The sequence below is a fragment of the Lemur catta genome, chromosome 1 (assembly GCF_020740605.2).
Source record: "Lemur catta isolate mLemCat1 chromosome 1, mLemCat1.pri, whole genome shotgun sequence".
NCBI classification, from domain to species: domain Eukaryota; kingdom Metazoa; phylum Chordata; class Mammalia; order Primates; family Lemuridae; genus Lemur; species Lemur catta.
The window spans coordinates 10,371,203-10,389,660 of NC_059128.1; the positions used below are offsets into that span (position 1 = coordinate 10,371,203).

An 18,458-nucleotide genomic window follows, 5' to 3' on the forward strand; every position below is an offset into this window, starting at 1 on the left:
AAAACCGGAGCCCGCATGCTCCACCGGAGGTATTCAAACCTAAAGAAGTTAAAAATTCCAGCTCCTCAAATCAAATATGCTGTGGACCATGTTCAGCCAGCAGGCTGCCAGCTGGTCACTTCTGGAGTAAATGATTCTGGGTTACCGTGTCGACCAGACGAGTGGTGAAGGACTCCTATCGTTGAACCATCAGTGTTAGGTGACACAGAGCCCGGGCTGTGGCGGCACACACAGCCACATTCAGAGTTTGCTCTATCACCCAGTGAGTGACTCCTGCCAATATTTAATCTCTCTGAACATCTCTAACGTGGGGTTAATAATAGAAGTGTGTACCTCACACTGTTGTTGTGAAGATTAAATGAGATTATTTATATAGAAAGCACCTGACATGCAGTAAGCCCTCGTATACAGTAGCTATGATTACAATTACTTAGGGTCTGGTCTCCCGAGGGCGGAGTGAACTCTCAACAGAGTTCACCATCACAACCTTCAATTCATATGATTCTATTCTTGTTTCCTAAAGCTGTTATATTAAGTGGGAAACTACATGTGATTTAGTTTGTGACCCAATATTTGTTTCATATAAATGAATTCCCAAAGCAAGGGGAAAACACCTTTGTCAGGTGAAGTGACTCTGGCTTGATCAAAGCTTTGATAGATAATCAATAAACAGAGATGTCCGTAAGATGGAGGCGCTTCAAAGTACGATTTCTTGTGCCACACTGCCGGCACACGTTAGCCAAAAGAGCCTAGAACCAAAAAAGGGAGGAGAAAATAACACCTACCGAGTGACGCTCTGACTTGGAGTCAGATGTCCTCTACTCTAACGCTGCTACTGCCTGTGCATGACCTTGGGTAAGGCTCTTAGCCTCTGGGCCCCCATCGCCTCACCGGCAAAACGGGAATAATAACAACACCTGTCTGATGCAGGGGAGGAGCCGAGGGGTATGTCAAGTGCTTGGTACCTAGCACATGCTCAGTAAGTGCTGGCTACCGTGGTTTCTCTGGGAGCCCCGTCACAAGAGGCTTCCCGCCTGCTCCTAGCCTCTCACTAATAACATATCAGCCGTCTCCCAAAGGGTTCGACTTTCATAAAAACACGGTTTGGTACTGTTCCATTGAGTTCCAACCACTCCCTTCATTCCTCTTAAGAACCCACCGTTACACTCAATTTGCCCAACATACATATTTGCAAATTAATTCTATTAAAAAGTATAAGAGATTATCTGCATTGTCCAATTAATGCCAGAGGCCCTTCCATCCCAGCTCATGAGAGTCTTGGTGGATAACTCATCTTCTCTGATTTAATCCAATCCTATTTGGCCTATCGAAGCTTGGAAATGGAGATGAAGTTGCTGCAACCACTTGGCCTCAGATGAGATTCGTAGGGAAGAGATTTGCTGGAAACATCCCAATGTCGGGCAGAATGACACACTTGCAAAGAGATGGTACACAATGGAGACTGGACCCTCTTGGCTAATGACCATGTTCTGGAGGCCACAGGTCTTGGAGGTCTTGGTTCTGAGGCATTGGCTGAAGGAAAAACCAAATGAGCCTGCAGCTGTGAGTCGTCCCTTTGTGGGGTCTTCATAAGGTAGCAAGTCTTCCCAGAGGTCTGTAGATTCCAGGACAGTCTCCCAAGCACCCCCACAGTCCTCTGCCCATTTGAGCTGTCCATCCCCATGGACAGCTTCACTTTACAGATAAAGAAAAACAGAGGTCCCGAGGGGTTTCATAACCTGCCCGAGGTCACCCGACTAGTAAGAGGCACGCCCATGGTGAAGAATCATCGAGAATGCAATCCACACACTTGGAGACTTGGGCAGTCCCACCCGTGGAAGTGTGCTCTGCTGACTCTAAAGCCAGTAATATTCCATGAGGGGAGGAAAAGTGAGTCTGCCCCTTGGCCCTTCTCCAAGATAATAATGAGTTCTGGTCAAATCTGGACCGGGTCAAATTTTGTTGGGCTCTCTCTGCCTTCTGTTCCACATTCATCGCTGTCACCTGGGCCAGCGTGAGGTGCAGCAGGGATTAACAGGGCAGCAGCCAGGAGCACGATCGTGGGGGTCATGTCCTGGCTCTCTGCCCCTTACCAGAGGTATGACCTTGGACAAGTAGCTTTACCTCTCTAGGCTTAAACATGAGAATAAAAATCATAACCAGTAACTTACGAGTGCTTACCACGTGCCTGGTGTTGCCCTAAGCTCTTGTTTTGCATTCTTTTATCATCTCAACAACGCTATGAGGTAGGACGTGTCATTGTTCCCATTTTACAGATGAGGAAGCACCACTAATGAAAACACAACCCCGCACAGAGGCAGGGAACATGCGTCCCTGGAAGGGCCCCAGCTCAGGGCTGCTCAGTGGTCTCCGCCTGCCCCAGGGGTCAGCACGGTGTTTCCATAAGGGGCAGATGGTGAATAATTTAGGCTTTTCCAGGCCATGTAATCTCTGTGGCAACTCTTCAGCTCTGTCTGCCGTTATAGCACAAAAGCACGCACAGACAATATGTAAATGGCGAGTGGGGTTGTTTCCAATAAAACTTTACAGAAGTAGGCAGCAGGCCCTGTTTGGCCTGTGGGCTACAGTTTGCGGACTCCTGACTTAGGTGAATGGCTTCTCCCTCTAGCTGTCAGAGCCAATCCTGCTGAACTGCTACACGCCCCCTCTCCTCCTGTCTTTTTTTCTTCTACGTGCCGGAGCCCGACTGGCTAGACGGCTGACACAGGTAGCAAAGAAGATGAGGACACTGGATTGTGGGTGCAGTCTGGGCGGGGGTAGCTCACTGGTCTCTATCAGCCCGTGAATCGGCAGGGTGCCAGCAGGGAGAGTATTTGGGTCAGGTTGGCAGGAAAAAGGGTCCCAGTTCTCAAGAGCAAGGAGAGAGATTTGCCTGGGTAGGACCAAGACCCCAGGGAAAAGAAATGGGTCCAGACAGTGGGAAGCGCTACATGGGGGCCCGGCCAAGAGCACCACGGTAAGGGCTTGTTTCCAGCCCTTGCGGGGGAAGCAAACGCAAAAGGAAGTCAAGACGTTCATTCAAAGAACCAGGCAAAGACGACGGGGCTAGAGAAGAACCATGCGTAACTCTGGCCCTTGTCTGCTGGCAGGATGCGGCCGCCACGATCCTGGCTGCCTGGGGCAGGCTGGGCTCAGGACCAGCCAAGAGCCAGGCCCACAGCTGAGCCCGCGTGGGGAAGTCACAGGGGAAGCAGCCAGAGCCGCCTCCTCCAGGAACCCCCCCTGCACAAAAAGACAATGTCATAATTCAGCCCTCGCTGTGCCCACTGGGTAGCTCAGGAAAGACCTGTTGCTTCACTGAATCCATTCAATTCAATACACGTTAATTAAACACGTACTACGTGCCAAACCCCACGGACGCACAAATAGTGCACACCCTCAAAGCTGTCACAGTTTACAAGTGAGATAAATATATGTACAGCTTCACTATAATACAAAACAAAATGTTCACAGAAGCATAGCCAAGCATGACGGGGACCGAGCAGAGTGCTGACCGGGCGAAGGCCTTTCAGAAGAGTTCGTTGGTAAGATACGAAGAACGATCACTTCTATACTTTTAATATAGAGCTGGATTGGTTCCCTGCAAGTTTTCAGAAGAATGAAGACCTGCCACTCTGCCTTTCTAGGACTCATGGGAAACCCTTAAGCCTCCGAGGACTTGTTCTCCCCTGAGAAGCACTAAGATATCAGACGTCCCAGAAGAAAAGGGGAGCCTCTTAAAACCAACGTGAAAAAAAAATGAATGGTCTCACGTCTCACAGTCCTTCCTAGAGAATGGACTTCAAGTGAGTCACGTATTCCTCTCACCAGATGACCTTAAAGAAAGCCTTTTCCTCTTTATAATTGCAGTTTTAAGGGAAGTTAAAAGTTGTACAAGTTTAGAAGACATAGTTGTCAGGAACTAAACTCTAGCTCTAGAAACTGATTTTTAAAAAACCCCAGGCTCACAAAGATAATAAAAAATGCATTTAATAGCATGTCAATATACAGCTTAAATGTGTATTGAGTCTTCTCTTAGTCAGTGCATTACAGGGATAAAGAGGAGAGATTTCATTTGGAATGCACAGTCCAACGCTAGGTGTAAGTGCCAATGAATCTGGGTGCTTGTACACTGTTAAAATCCCATTTTATGAAACATCTCTCCAGGTGCAGTGCTCTGTGCCAGTGTGGGGTTCGTCCGGTCCGGAATGCAAGCTACGGTTTTAAATTGAATTGTATACAAGTATTAACAAAAGGATAAAATTTATTATTCACAAAACTAAAGGGGTTATCAGAAAGCTTACAAGAAAGTACAGCCTGGAACTAATGAGTTGAAAAACTAGTTTTAAAAATAATAAAACTTACTGGACAAGTTTTGGAAAATGATATTATAAAACAAAGAAAACAATTGGCACAGTTTAACCACCTAATTTCTAAGTGCACTTTGTAATGTCCTTGCAAGCTGCCACTTTTCCCAGGATAATGACAAAAAGCTTCAGTCAGGTGTCACTAGCTTATGGTGACGGGTTTTTTTATTGCATTGCCAAGAGTGGATTTTAAGAAAAAACACTACAAAGGTTTCAAAAACCCTATTTATTCTCTATCATCAAAAATAGCAACAGGGGGACTTATACAACTTTTCTGTGAGTACCCACCAGTCTATTTTTTTTTTCTTAAAAAAAATAGAAGTTAGTTAAAGAAAAATGATTTGGTTTTTAAAAAATAATGTAAGGAAACACTTAATCAGATAGCCCAAGGAGTCATCAGAAATATGTGTAGCAAGAAAGCTTCATTGCTTGGCCCTCTCCGGCCTTCGCACGTCTGTTACTAAACTAGAAAGAGAATGTACAGTACCAATATGTTCCCCAACCTGCTCGGATCAAATTGTTTTGTTTTTAAACCCATTATTGCTAAACCAGAGTGTTGACACTGAGCGCCGAGGAGTCCACTCATAGAGGATAAAATTGAGAGGCGGCTTCCGAGGACTGGATTTCCACCTGGGCCATTTTGAACTGGGTGCACTGCAGCCACTTGCGGAGGGCCGCCAGGCCAGCACCGCTCTGGCCCGAGCCCGGCAGCGTCCTTAGGCTGTGGTGGTTCACGTTGTTCTGAATGGCCTGCAGGCGAAGCTGGAGTCCGGCAGATAAGTGCTGTTGAGAAAGGGCAAGACGGTTTAGTTTCCTTCCTCGCCGGCTGTTCACGGGCAACCCAGGGAGTGTGGACCCGGGCTGCCTCTGCAGGCAGAACTTAGCTTAACTCAGGGGCTGTTTGGCCTGAAAAAGACACACTCTCAAATTTGGCAACGCTCAGGGCAGGGGCCTGCACCGTGTTTCTAGAGTCACCCTGGCCCCAATCCATCTGAATAATGACGCGCCCATCACGACTGACTCACTGCAGCGGGAATGGAAGCTGACACAGCAGCAGCTGGGATGACACATAAACTTGTCCCCCAGGAGCTGTGCACCCCACGGGCTGGGTGAGGCGGGATAGTGCCCGGGCTCTGCCCTCAGGCTCCCCGGGTTCAAATCCTGGCTCCTCTATGACCAACTTTGGGAACAAGCTGTTTTGGTCTGTGTTGGGTTTTCCCATGATAGTAACACTCGGAGCTGGGGGAGTGGGGTTGTCAGGACATTCATAGAGTGCTCAGAACAGAACTCGGCACATAGTGAGTGCTTACTGCTTATTACATTCTAATTATTACTTAATCTCTCTGTCTCATGCCAGTGTGCGTGCGAGGTCAGGTTGAAAGCTTCTCTTCTATTTCCAAGCTTCTTATTGAGTCCTGTCGGCCTCCTCGTAGCACTCTGGGCAATGTGAAGTCGCCCCAGATTGCCAAAAAGCCGGGAAAGGGGTGGGAGAGGCCGTGTGGAATGCTTCGAGGCGGGAGTGCAAGCAGCTCACTGTCCACAGGAAAAGCCGGCGCCGAGAGAAGGGTGTCAGCGGTGCCTATGCCCCCGCGGTGGCCACAAGCAGCACCAGCACAGTCATCGGGACTCACAGGCTGCCGTCAGTCACTGCAGACAGCCCCGCCTTTCTCTTTTGGTGTCTGGGTACCCCGAGTCCACACTCTCTTCCTTCCACTAGCATCCCTCCCCCAGGAAATCCCTCCCCAGCTCAGACAGGAGATCCAGCAGGAAAGTTTCCATCCTCTCCCCGCGTCCCCCCAGCACTCCCAGCGCTGTGGACAGGACCAGTTTGGGACGGGGCAGGTAGCTGGCTTGGCCCTCGTAAGGTCAAGTCCAAGAACTGTGCTTGCTAGTCATGGAGTGTGTTTGCGCCTGCAATGACAAAGCGCCACTCAGGAAAGGCCTGGGATTGGGAAATACATTCAGGCAGGGTCTCCCCACTCCAGGCTGTGGGATCCTGTCCAAGTCACTCTTCCTATGGGCCCGACATTTCCTCATGTGTGAAATGAGGGGGCAGGTTTCTTCTGGCACCCAATTCTGCCATTCACTCAATGTTACCCTTTCTTAATAGAATTCCTCCCATGACAGAAAATCAATCTCAGTGGCAGTATCATTGGATGTGCCTGGGACCAGATTCCACGGGTATCTTCCAGAGATAGGGTAGCTTTTTGGCCTGTATTCTAATCAGCGGACTGAGCCTGGCATGGACTCTGGGATGCCCCCTCCAGCTGCATCCTTGTCAACAGTGAGCAGGACAGCGGCTCCTGTGCCACCCTCTGCCGGTAGGGCCCTTCCCTGGCCCACAGGGTCTCCTTATCGGCCCTCCAAGGCCAGGAGCAGGTTGAATTCATCCTGCTCCCTAGTAAGGGAACATCAGCAAGGCCTATGAGTGTCATGATCTTCCCTGGAGGAAACTGAGCTCCCAATCAGCCCGAGGGTGACTTACCTTGATATTTGACTGAATCATAGGCAACCACATAGGTATCAGCTGTGTGGAGAAAGACAGAAGCCTTGTTATTACTGCCCTCCATGCCCCCACGAAAGCTTCGACTCCCACGAGGGACACAGGCCACGCTGAGTCCCTTTCGCATCATGCACGGATGTGGGCCCCGGCTGCAGAGCTACCTGTTATCAGCGGAATGTCTTTCTGAGGCCAGACCCTGCTGAGCTGGCAGCATTTGGACGTTAATAAGTGCCCCATGAGTGCCTGAAATACACACTTTAGAGTAAATGACTGACTGTCTCTTGAAAGCCACCAAGCATGGGAAATTAAATGTGTATTTATTTAATTAAATCCTCACTTTCTTGAAATAGAATTTCCTCTGCGGGAGCTTCAGAACTGAGTCTCCGAGTGGAGTGGTGACTCTATTTGCCTGTAGTCATTAAGAAAATATCACTGGGCAGTGGTCACAACACTTCAGTGATTGAAAAAGACCCCCCCCAGGGTTGCCTGGCTGGGATACGGAAGGTGAAATACAGCAGGACGGGGCCAGGCGTTTGTAGCATGTGGGTGCAAGTCCCTGCCGGGTGACCTGGCCCTCTGCCGCCTCTCTCAGTGCCCCTGAGCTCTCCGATGGGCCCTTCCTTGGAGCTCACAGGGGGCCTGGCTCGGTGCCTCCAGAAGCAGCTCCCCTCACTCTGCTTTGGTCTCTGGGCCACGTGTCAGTCCTTTAGAATATAAGCCGATGTTTATGGCCTTGTAAACCCAGAAGTTGGAAACAGAGTATGGCATTTTCCAAAGCATGTTCCACAGAATTCTAGTCTGGTGAGATTTTAAATGGGGGGTCGGGGGATGATCTAATAAGTTTGGAAATGCTGGTTTCTTTAGTTCAGTCCTTCTCAGATCTTTAATGTGCTAATAAACATCCTATCATTTCACTCCATATTCCTTCCAACCCTCCACTCCGATCAAGGAGTAGCGTTGTTGTGGATTGAATTGTGTCCCCTGAAAATCTATGTTGTAGTCCTAACCTGCACTGCCTCAGAATGTGACCTTATTTGGAAATGGGGTTGTTGACAATGTAATTAGTTAAGATGGGGACATACTGGGGTAAGGGGGGCTCTGCCCTAATCCAACGTAACAGATGTCCTTATAAAAAGAGGCATGTGGACACAGACGCGCACACACACAGGGAGAACGCCGCGTGAAGATGAAGGCAGAGATCTACACGCCAAGGAACACCCAAGACGCCAGCAGCCGGGCGAGAGGGATGGGACAGACCCTCCCTCACAGCCTCAGAAGGAACCAACCCCGCTGACACCTGATCTCAGACTTCTGGCCTCCAGAACCTCGAGAATAAATTTCTGTTGTTTAACCCCCCCAGACTGTAATACTCTGTCATGGCCGTCCTAGGAAACTAATACTAGGGCATTCTCGGATGCAGAGCGAGTATGAAGGCTCAGAGGTGGGAGTGTGCAGAGAGATGAGGGGCCGGAGGACTCACGTGAGGCTGGGGTGTGAGGGTCTTAGGAGAGGCTCATGGAAACCGAGTGCAGAAAAGCAGAGGCCAGGGCCTCTCATCACCAGCCCGCAGATACCCTGACTGCCAAATTAGGGCATTTGGATTTTATTCCGAATTCAGTACCACTCCGAAGGGGGAGCTCCATGCACCATGAGCAGAACTGTGCTCCAGAGAGATGACATGGCACAGTCTGCAGAGCAGGGTGAAGAAGGACACGAGAATGGAGGCAGGGGCCCAATGCTGAGGCTGCCTCGATGGCCCAGGTAAGAACAGGGACAGGCGCTGGGGATGGAGAGACAACCTGTGACAGTCTGAGCATGAGTTTGCTCTTCCGGGTGAGGGGAAGGTCAGAGAAGAGGCCGAGGCTTTCAGCTTGGGCGAACTGGGGGACACACACAAACGAGCAGAGCCAGAGGAGAGAGCCTTTCAGGACAGGGGCAACGAGGACATGGCCTCGCGGTTCACAGTTAGCCACAGCCAGAGGCTGCTGGTCTCACTGAATTCATCACAACATTTGCTTAAAATAAACTTGGGAAAGTGATAAATTGGGTTTCTCTCACTGTTTTTGTTCCCAAGGCTAAATCCGGCCGTTGTTTTACTTGGAGCATTCTGTTGCTGTACACAATTTGCTCCCTTGACTTTCGTCGATGTTTACTCCTAACCACTGCTAAGCAAGGCGTTCATGCTGCCGCCAGCTAACGCTCTGTCTACCATGGCATCGTGTTCAGAAATGGGGTATAGTGTGCACCAGAAGGCGTAATAAGACCAAAACTCAAAATATCAGAAAATGCCACCCTCGCCACGCCTCCTCAGTCCCCCAACTCTCATAACGAAAACCGTGGGATGACAAAGTTGGTGCCAGATAAGGCTACGCCCTCTGACCCTCACCAGGACTGGCTCGTCTATTAGTAGATATTCTGAATGAGGAAAAGTAACTAGTCTCACTGTCTCCCCCCACAATGTCTGTACAGCAAAAAGCAAGCCCTGGATGTCCTAATGCCTACAAACTTTGTTGATCTTTGACTATTTAACATGGAAGTGGGCCCTGTATGCCTCTTCATATTTGGGAAACACCTGAACTAACGTCTTGTTAAGAATTTTGAGGGATCTGGGAAGGGACCGCTGAGTGCACTGACCCTGGAGGGACAGACCCTTTCCTCGTGCTGTCACTGGGCCAAGGGCCCGTGTGTGTGAGGTAAGCAAAGGGCACAGTAACGTTGGTTCAAAAAGGGTTTTTGTTATGTCCCCATTGATGTAACATGTAACTGTGTGATTCTAAAATACACCTGCAAGAGACCTTCAGGTATGTGGTTTACGAATCACATGACTGACAGCATCAGGTTAAAGCTCATTATTACCGGTGGCATTATATAACCCAGCAGTCATCCTACTTCAGGAATGCTAATTTGACTTGTTGAATAACATCCATTTTAGTTCCCTTTTGCTAGTGGCTCCTACAAAGCTGTCAGTTAGAATTAGATGTCATCTATTTCAGGCTCTGTAATGTTATAATAGAGTAAAGTTGGTTGGGCTTTTTTTTCCCCTCTCCAGAAACAATATCCAGAAAACTCAAGGACATTTTTAAAAATAGGTTGTTTTTCACCAAAATAAAAGGGATACCCTTCCTCGTATCTTGGTTTATGCTACAGAATAAATGGAAGACTTCCTGCTTGGTTGGCGTATATTCATTTCACCCCTTCCTGTTCCAGCCCTCAAAATTAAAACTGGTGGTGAAATTTGCTCTTTCAGCCAAGATGGAGTAACAAAGACCAGGTTTACCCTCTTGCCTGGAACAACTAAAAATCCAGGCAAACTATATGCAATAATGATTTTCAGATACTGAACATCAGGCGGTGCAGGACAGAGATCACTGAGGGAGAGGAAAAAAACAAGGTAAGCCCCGCAACTATTCTAGGCACAGGGAAGAGGACCCCAGGTGGAGCCCGGCAGTCTTCCCGAGTGGAGGAGATATAGGTAGGAGTCCAGGGAGGCCAAGGTGGCTACTGCAAGGTAGAATACTGGACAGGGGAGAGCTGCAGAGAGAGACAACTCCAAAGATCTGCAAGGGTTTCCCCTTGAGTCTTCAGCTGAATACTGACCACACACAGGTAAAACAAAACAAAACAAAAAACTCCCTAACACTGAAAAAAAGAACAACTCAAAAATATTAGAAGGAAAATCCCTGGTGATCACATAGGGCCAAGAATAGTTTATGTTCCTACTAGTCAAAGAAGAAAGATCTTGTGATTCATAAAATGCATGAGAATATTCCTAAGGATGGCGATACAGTAGGAGTAGTAATATTAGTCCTAGAAAAAATGCTGCTCCAATCCCACCTAACAAAGCTTAAGTGGTAGCCTCAAAAGGACAAAAATATTTGTAAGTAATGTAATTATATCACAGAATACAGCTTAAAAATATTTATATGAGTACAAAAATATTCAGCACCCAAGAAAGTCGGATTACAATGTCCAATAAAAAATTACCAAGCACGCAAAGAAACAGAAAAATTTGAGCCACAAATGAAGAGAAAAAATCAATCAATAGGGAAGAAAATGACACAGATAACAAAATTAGTAGACAAGGACATTAAAACAGTTATTCTAACTATATTCAATATGGTCAAGGAGGTAAAAGAAAGATTGAGCATGTTGAGTAGAGGCACTGCAGAAAATATTTGAATAAACAATGGATTTGTTTTACTTTTCCAAATCTAATGAAAACTATAAATCCAAAAAGCCAAGAAGCTCACCAAACCCAAGCACAAGAAATATGAAGAAAACTATCTCAAGGTGTATCATCAAGTTGCTTAACAATGTGGCAAAGACAAAATCTTCAAAGCAGCTAAAGAAAAAGATATATTATATACAGATGAGAAAAGATAAGAATGACGGAGATTTCTTGTTGGAAACAATGTAAACAAAAAGACAGTGGAGGAGCAACATCTTCCCAGTACGGGGCGGGGGGTGGGGGGGACCAAAACTGTCCATCTAGAATTCAATACCCAGTGAAATTATCCTTCAAAAATGAAGGCAAAATAAAGTCTTTCTGAGACATACAAAACCTAAAACAATTAATTACCAGCAGACCTACACGGGAAATGTTAAAGAAAGTCCTTTGGGCAGAAGAAAAAGGAAAGATAAAAGATGCAAGTTTAGAGCTATAGAATGGGATGAAGAGCACTGAAAATGGCAAATATAAATACAGCAATAATAGCAAATATAAATGAATATAAACCATGTTTAAAATCTCTTTAAGAGATAATTGACTGTTTAAAGCAAAAACAATAAAAATATATGGTTTGCTCTATAATATATAGAGAAGTATGTCAGGTGTGGTGGCTCCCGCCTATAATCCTAGCTCTTTGGGAGGTCAGGGCAGGAGGATTGCTTGAGGCCAGGAGTTCACAACCAGCCTGGGCAACATAGTGAGGATCTGTCTCTACAAAAAAAAAAATTTAATCGGTCATGGTGGCATGCACCTGTAGTCCCAGCTACTTGGAAGGCTGAGGCAGGAGGATCACATAGCCCAGGAGTTTGAGGCTGCAGTGAGCCATGATCATGCCGCTGCACTCCAGCCTGGGCAATAGAGCAGGACCTCATTTCAAGAAAAAAAAAAAGGTTAGCAGATTGAATTCAGCAAGATATAAAGATATAAAAAGGATAATACTTGGCCAAGTATGATTTGTCTCGGGAATATAGGTTGGTTTAACATTCAAAAATCAGTCAATGGAACTCACCATATTAACAGTCAAAAAAGAAAAGTCACATGATTATCTTAATGAGTGTAGAAAAAGCATTTGAAAATCCAACATCCACTCCTAACAAAAATTCCTAGCAGACTAGGAATGGAAGAGAACCCTACTCAATCTGATAAAGGTTATCTGTGAAAAACTAACAGCTGACATTTATATTGAACAATGAAAGACCGAATGCTTTCTTCCTAAGATCAGGAACAAGGCAGTTTGCTGCTCTCGCCATTTCTATTCAGCTTGTACTGGAGGATCTATCCAGAGTAATGAAATAAGAAAAGGAAATAAAAGGCACAGAGATTGAAAAGGAAGAGATAAAAATGCCCTTATTTGCACATGAAGTGATAATCCACATAGAAAATATAATGAAGTCGACAAGAAAGCTACTGGAACAAATAAATGAGTTTAACAGGTTGCAGGGTAGAAGAGCAATACAAAAATCAGTTGTAATCCTAAATATTATTGATGAACAATCAGAAATAGAAATGTAAAACATATACCATTGACAATAGCATAAAAATATTATATTCTTAGGGTAATAAATATGACACAATTATACTAGGCCTGTATATGACAAACTATAAAATATTGCTGAGAAAACTTAAAGAAGACATAAATAAGCGGAGAGATCTACTGTATCCATGAATCAGAAGACTCAGTATTGTTAAGATTTCAATTCTCCTTAAACTCATCTACAGATTTAATGCAATCTCAGTAAAATTCCCAGCAACCTTTTTGTAGAAATTGGCAAGCTGATTTTAAAATTTATCTAGAAATGCAAAGGACTTAGAATAGCCAAAACAAGTTTGAAAAAGATGAATGAATTTGTAAGACTAACACTACCTGATTTCAAGGCAGATTATAAGACCACAGTAATCCAGACAGTGTGGTATAAAGATAGACAAAGAGATCAATGGAAGAGAATTGAGAATCTAGACATAGAACCATACATACATGGTCAATTGATTTTTGACAAAAGTGCAAAGGCAATGTGATGGAGAAAGGATAGTATTTTTAACAATGATGCTGGAATAACTGGATATCCATACCTCATGCCATATACAAAATTTAACTCAAATGGATTACAGACATAAACCCAGATGAACATAGAAAACACAGGTAGCACCTAGATTAAAACAAAAAGAAAACTCTTTATGAGCTGGAATTAGGCAAAGTTTTTTTTTTTAAGAGACGGGGTCTCACTCTTTTGTCCAGGCTGATCTCAAACTCCTAGGTTCAAGCAATCCACCACCTCAGCCTCCCAAGAGTAGCTGGAACTACAGGCATGTGCCACCATGCCAAGCTTAGGCAAAGAATTTTTAAAAATATGGCCAGGCGCGGTGGCTCACGCCTATAATCCTAGCACTCTGGGAGGCCGAGGCGGGTGGATCGCTCGAGGTCAGGAGTTAGAGACCAGCCTGAGCAAGAGTGAGACCCCGTCTCTACTAAAAATAGAAAGAAATTATCTGGACAACTAAAAATATATATGCAAAAAATTAGCCGGGCATGGTGGCGCATGTCTGTGGTCCCAGCTACTCGGGAGGCTGAGGCAGTGGTATCGCTTAAGCCCGGGAGTTTGAGGTTGCTGTGAGCTAGGCTGACGCCACGGCACTCACTCTAGCCCGGGCAACAGAGTGAGACTCTGTCTCAAAAAAAAAAAAAAAAAAAAAGGAATTTTTAAAAATACAACATAAAATGCATGATCCTTAAAAGAAAAATTTGGTAAATGGTACTTTATCAAAATTAAGAACAGTCTTGTGCCCTTTACAAGACTCCCTGAAGACAATGAAAAGACCAACCACAGAGAAAATCTTTGTAAATCACATAGCTGATAAAGGACTTGTATCTCAAAACTCAATAATCAAGGAAAAAAAACAACACAATAAAAAATGGGCAAACAATTTTAACAGACACTTCACCCACCAGATATATGGATAATAGCAAATAAGCACATGAAAAGATGCTTAACATCATTTGCAAACAGGAAAACACAATTTAAAACCACAATGAAATATGAGTATACAACTTTCAGAATAATTAATATTAAAGACTGACTGTATCAAGTGTTGACAAAGATGTGGAAGAACTAGAGTGCTCATACTCTGCTAGTGTGGATGTAACAGGGTACAACCACTTTAGAAAATGATTTGCCGATTTTTTAAAAAGGTGAATATACACCTATGGCCCAGACCTTCCACTCCTGGGTATTAACTCAACATACATGAAAATATATACATGCATTCTTTATGTTCATGTTCATGTTCATGAATATTCATAGGAGCTTTATTTGTAATAGCTGCAAACTGGAAACATCCCAAACGTCCATCAACTGATGAATGGATAAACAAAATGTGGTATATTTGTACAATAGAATCCTACTCAGAAATAAAAAGTAATGGTCTACTTATACATGCAACAACATGGATTAATCTCAATATCATGAGTGAAAGAAGGCAAAAAAAAAAGTATGTACTGTGTGAATCCATTTGTAGAAAATTCTGGAAAGTGCAAACTAACCTGTAGTGACAGAAAGCTGATCAGTAGTTGCCTGGGGACAGGGAGTTGGGTACAAGAAATGGTGCAGTAGAAGGATTGTAAATGGGTACAAGAAAACTTCTGGAGGTGATGGATATGTTCATTATCTCGATTGTGATGACGGTTTCGTGGGTGTAATATAAGTCAAGACATACCAAACTCTACATTTTAAACATGTACAGTGTATCATATGCAAATTATACTTCAATAAAGCTATAAAAAATAAAATCAAGTATAACCATCTGATTGTCAGTCATAAAGTTTCCCTCATAGTGTTGTCTTTTGCTCTACCAAACTAGATAATGATATATTCGTCTCATTCGAACCAATGATCTTGCACTGTTCTGATAAGTCAAGTTTTTCCTGAAAATGGGTTGCTTTTCTTCAGCATAGTGTGAGTTAATGTGGCAAGTGTCCTTTACTGAAGAGTGGAGTCAACCAAGGAGTGAAATAGTAAGTTATCAGGCTCCAAATGGATACAGTCTGGTGGGGGGTGGTGACACAGTTCAAGATAATAGAAGACAGAAGCAAAAGGTAAAGAAGGAAGATGTACAAGAAGAGGAAAGAAAAAGGATCACTAGGACAAAGAAGTGGAATGACAAGAAAGAAAGGAAAAAGAGGGGAGGTAGAAAGATAAAGGGAGTGAGGAATCAAGTTCTCCTCTGCCCTTCTGTTTGTTAGCACACTAGTGTGTTTCTGATGTCCCTGGGCAGATGACAAATGCTTGAATTACTTTCATACACTGTATAATGATTTAAAATAATATTATTTGAAAGCAAATTAATTTATCTTAGATAAAAGCACCTGATAACAAGTCAAACAATTACAGACTATTTCCCTTGGTTTTCTGGATATCTTTTGCAAGGTGAGGTACCACCAACCAAAGTATATTACTATCAGGTCATTTCCACAGCAGTGTTGCCCAGGAATATTTTAATTACTTGAGTTACCTGCAATCACGGTCTGACATATTTAACCAGGTAGAGTTGGTCACAGCAGGAGAGTAAGAGCAACATTACCACAATAACCATCTGGTAAAGGGTTGTCATGGGAGCCTGAATCCTCCAGCCCGAACTCTGAATGTTAAAACTGAATCATTTTATTTTCCTCTTTACAAAGTACATTCAAAGTAAATCCACATTTGTTTTTAGCAGTAAGAAATAAATGGTCCATAAAAATCATAAGATTTTCCTACCTTGACAAAAATGGTTGAATTGCATTCTTGCAATGCCTCCATTAAACTAATCACATGGAGACACACCATTTCTACCATCTGAAACAACAAACACGAAAGTCAATTCCATTCTCAGTGATTCGGAAACCCTGCAAACTAGTCATCACAGAGGACTGATGTCCCGTGCCCATGAGGTCTTTCTGCATAATGGCCATAGGGGACCACAGGGAGGGGTGTTCATTCACCTCTAAAACTTCAAACCAGAAACAGATTTTAGAAAGCTCCAGAGATTTTATAATCGTCATGCCTTCCTCCCTCGGCTCCAGGCTGCAAAGGAACTCAGGCATCGATCTCACTAATCTGCTCTGCACTGTGACTCACACAAGAGGATAAACGGCTTCTGCTTCCTGCATTTCCAGCTACAGAACTGTTTGGGCTTAGGTCCTTTTTCTCTGTCTTGATCCTTTCTCCACAGTGTCTTCATTGGGAATGGCTGTTTAAATTTACTGCAGATCTGCCTCTGAGGCTTTATTCCCTAAGGAACAAAGTAGCCATGCTTATGACAGTTCAAAAGTACAGGAGGGATGACATCTCTCGTTAGAAATTCCTAAGGCTAGATTTTCAACACTCCAGGGGGATTGTATCAGACAGGCTTATATGGTTTAACAAAATTTTCGGAATAGAATTAATTCAAATTCATTGGTAACATCATTTGTACCAAACTCATTTGTACCACTGGAATATCAAGAGTGATTTGGAGGAGTAGTATTATTGGTATCAAAAAACGAATGATGATAGAATGAAGATTTTAATCTTTAGTGTGAGTTGAAGGTACCAGTTACATTCTCTATAAAATAACAGAATAGAATGCTTGATTCCCGAGTTCTTCAGTCCTAGAATTTGTGACCCAATAAATGCAATTATTTCCATAGCAGTCAGAGCTATTTGCAAACCCTAAAATTTTCACATAAATTTCCCTTAAATTGAACTAAAACAACTCTCTACATATAGAATTGCCTTGTAACATCTGCTTCTCTAAAGAAAAGAGAGTGCTTCACTAAAGGACATATATTATCCCCTTTCCAGTTAGAGCTAAAAGAAAATATTTCTTAGACTAATATTCAATCAATTAAAAAACCATTTCCCGAATGCCTTTTGTGGACAGTGCAGTGTTGGGCTTCTGGCACACTGGAATCATCATCAAGGTGTTCTTCCAGGTCTCCTGCTGCTCACGGACAAGAGCTCTACAAGAACTCTGATGATGCCCCCACAACCAAGACACTGGCTGCAGCTTCCCCAGCACAGAACCTCCTCCAATACAGCAAATAGAACCAAAGGACTCCCTTGTAAATTTCTTCCATACACCCTCAAATCTTGACTCCAGGAGGAGCAATCCAAGCTTGTTCAATGAAGTGGGCTCAGGCTAACACACAGCCTCCTGTGAGGTTTGATCAGCCCCTCTCTTGGTGAGCCATCTACATTACAATGGAGCTGGATTTCACGATTGGGGCGCTTAGGTCCTCATAAGGCAACTCAAAAAGGTGAGGCTCCTTTTAGGCTTTGAGCCCTGAGTGGAATGAACACCTGTGGTCAGACGGCTCTTAAACCACCTCAAATATCTATTACCGAAGTGGCTAAGGTTTCCCAAGTTGCTTTGGAATCCAAAAATAATAGGAATCTCATTTCTAACCCTCTGACTTTATAGCACTGATACAGCACTTAAAGGAAGACTTTTCACATAAAACTCATCTGGCATTAGGCGGAAAAAATAAAACTTGTTTTTACTAAATGTACTTGTTTGCTTTGAGGTTTTTTACAGGTATGATGTACAACATAATATTCTGATACATGTCTACATCATGGAATGGCTAAATCAAGCTGTTTAATATATATATTACCTTATTTTTTGTGTGTGGTGAGAACATTTAAAATCTACTGTCAGCAATTTTCAAGTACACAATCCATTGTTACTAACTGTAGCCACTATGATGTACAATAGATCTCTGGAACTATTATTTGCTTTGCTGTTAATCAAAATTCTTATGCAAGTAGAACGTGCAGTTTATAACTTAATAAATCTCCAATCCGTTGCTATAATCTTACAACTGAGACCTGTAAGAACAGTAGTGTGAGCACTAGGAGGGGTCTAGACATTTTGAGATTCCATCCCAGAGGGGCAACCTCTCTGTAAACTCACCACTTTGTTGTGGGCCATTAGCTGAAGGATGCTGGGTGTCACCCTGCTCCAAAATTCTAGTGCTGTCAGTATCGCTGTGAAGCTGAATTCATTCTGATTTTGGACATTCGTGGCTACGGCGCTTTGCTCACAATACACCGTCCAGAGCTGGGCAAAGACAAATGCGTGGAAGAGGGAGCACATATGCAGCACGGAGGTCTGGAAGGGAAGAAGACAGTGTCGTTGCGTCCTAGGGGGCTGTGGCCCTTCACAGAGCCTGCCCCACGTGGCTTGGGCCTTGCCAGGGAGCACAGCCAAAGCACAAAGGAGTTATCTCAGAGCTACAAACTTGTGACTCCTCACCTTACAACAATCTGCTCTTCACGCAGTCAGTGGGAGTGCGCTCCGAGAACAAAGCCTCTTCTCGAAGAGAGGACACCTTAATTTGTAGAAT

At 44.2% G+C, this 18,458-nt stretch overlaps 1 protein-coding gene across 3 annotated transcripts in view; it reads right to left on the reverse strand.

The window, feature by feature from the left end:
• Positions 1 to 4,578: 4,578 nt before the first annotated feature.
• The window catches only part of UNC79 (unc-79 homolog, NALCN channel complex subunit), a 224,348-nt gene continuing 210,468 nt past the window's right edge, over positions 4,579 to 18,458 (reverse strand). For all 3 annotated transcript variants that reach the window (XM_045561661.1, XM_045561653.1, XM_045561670.1), the window contains 4 exons: positions 18,026 to 18,223; positions 15,850 to 15,927; positions 6,853 to 6,894; positions 4,579 to 5,150 (listed from right to left, as the gene is read on the reverse strand). In XM_045561661.1, coding sequence (XP_045417617.1) covers positions 4,950 to 5,150; positions 6,853 to 6,894; positions 15,850 to 15,927; positions 18,026 to 18,223 — 519 coding nt within the window. In that variant the 3' untranslated portion in view covers positions 4,579 to 4,949. The remainder of the gene's footprint in view (positions 5,151 to 6,852; positions 6,895 to 15,849; positions 15,928 to 18,025; positions 18,224 to 18,458) is intronic.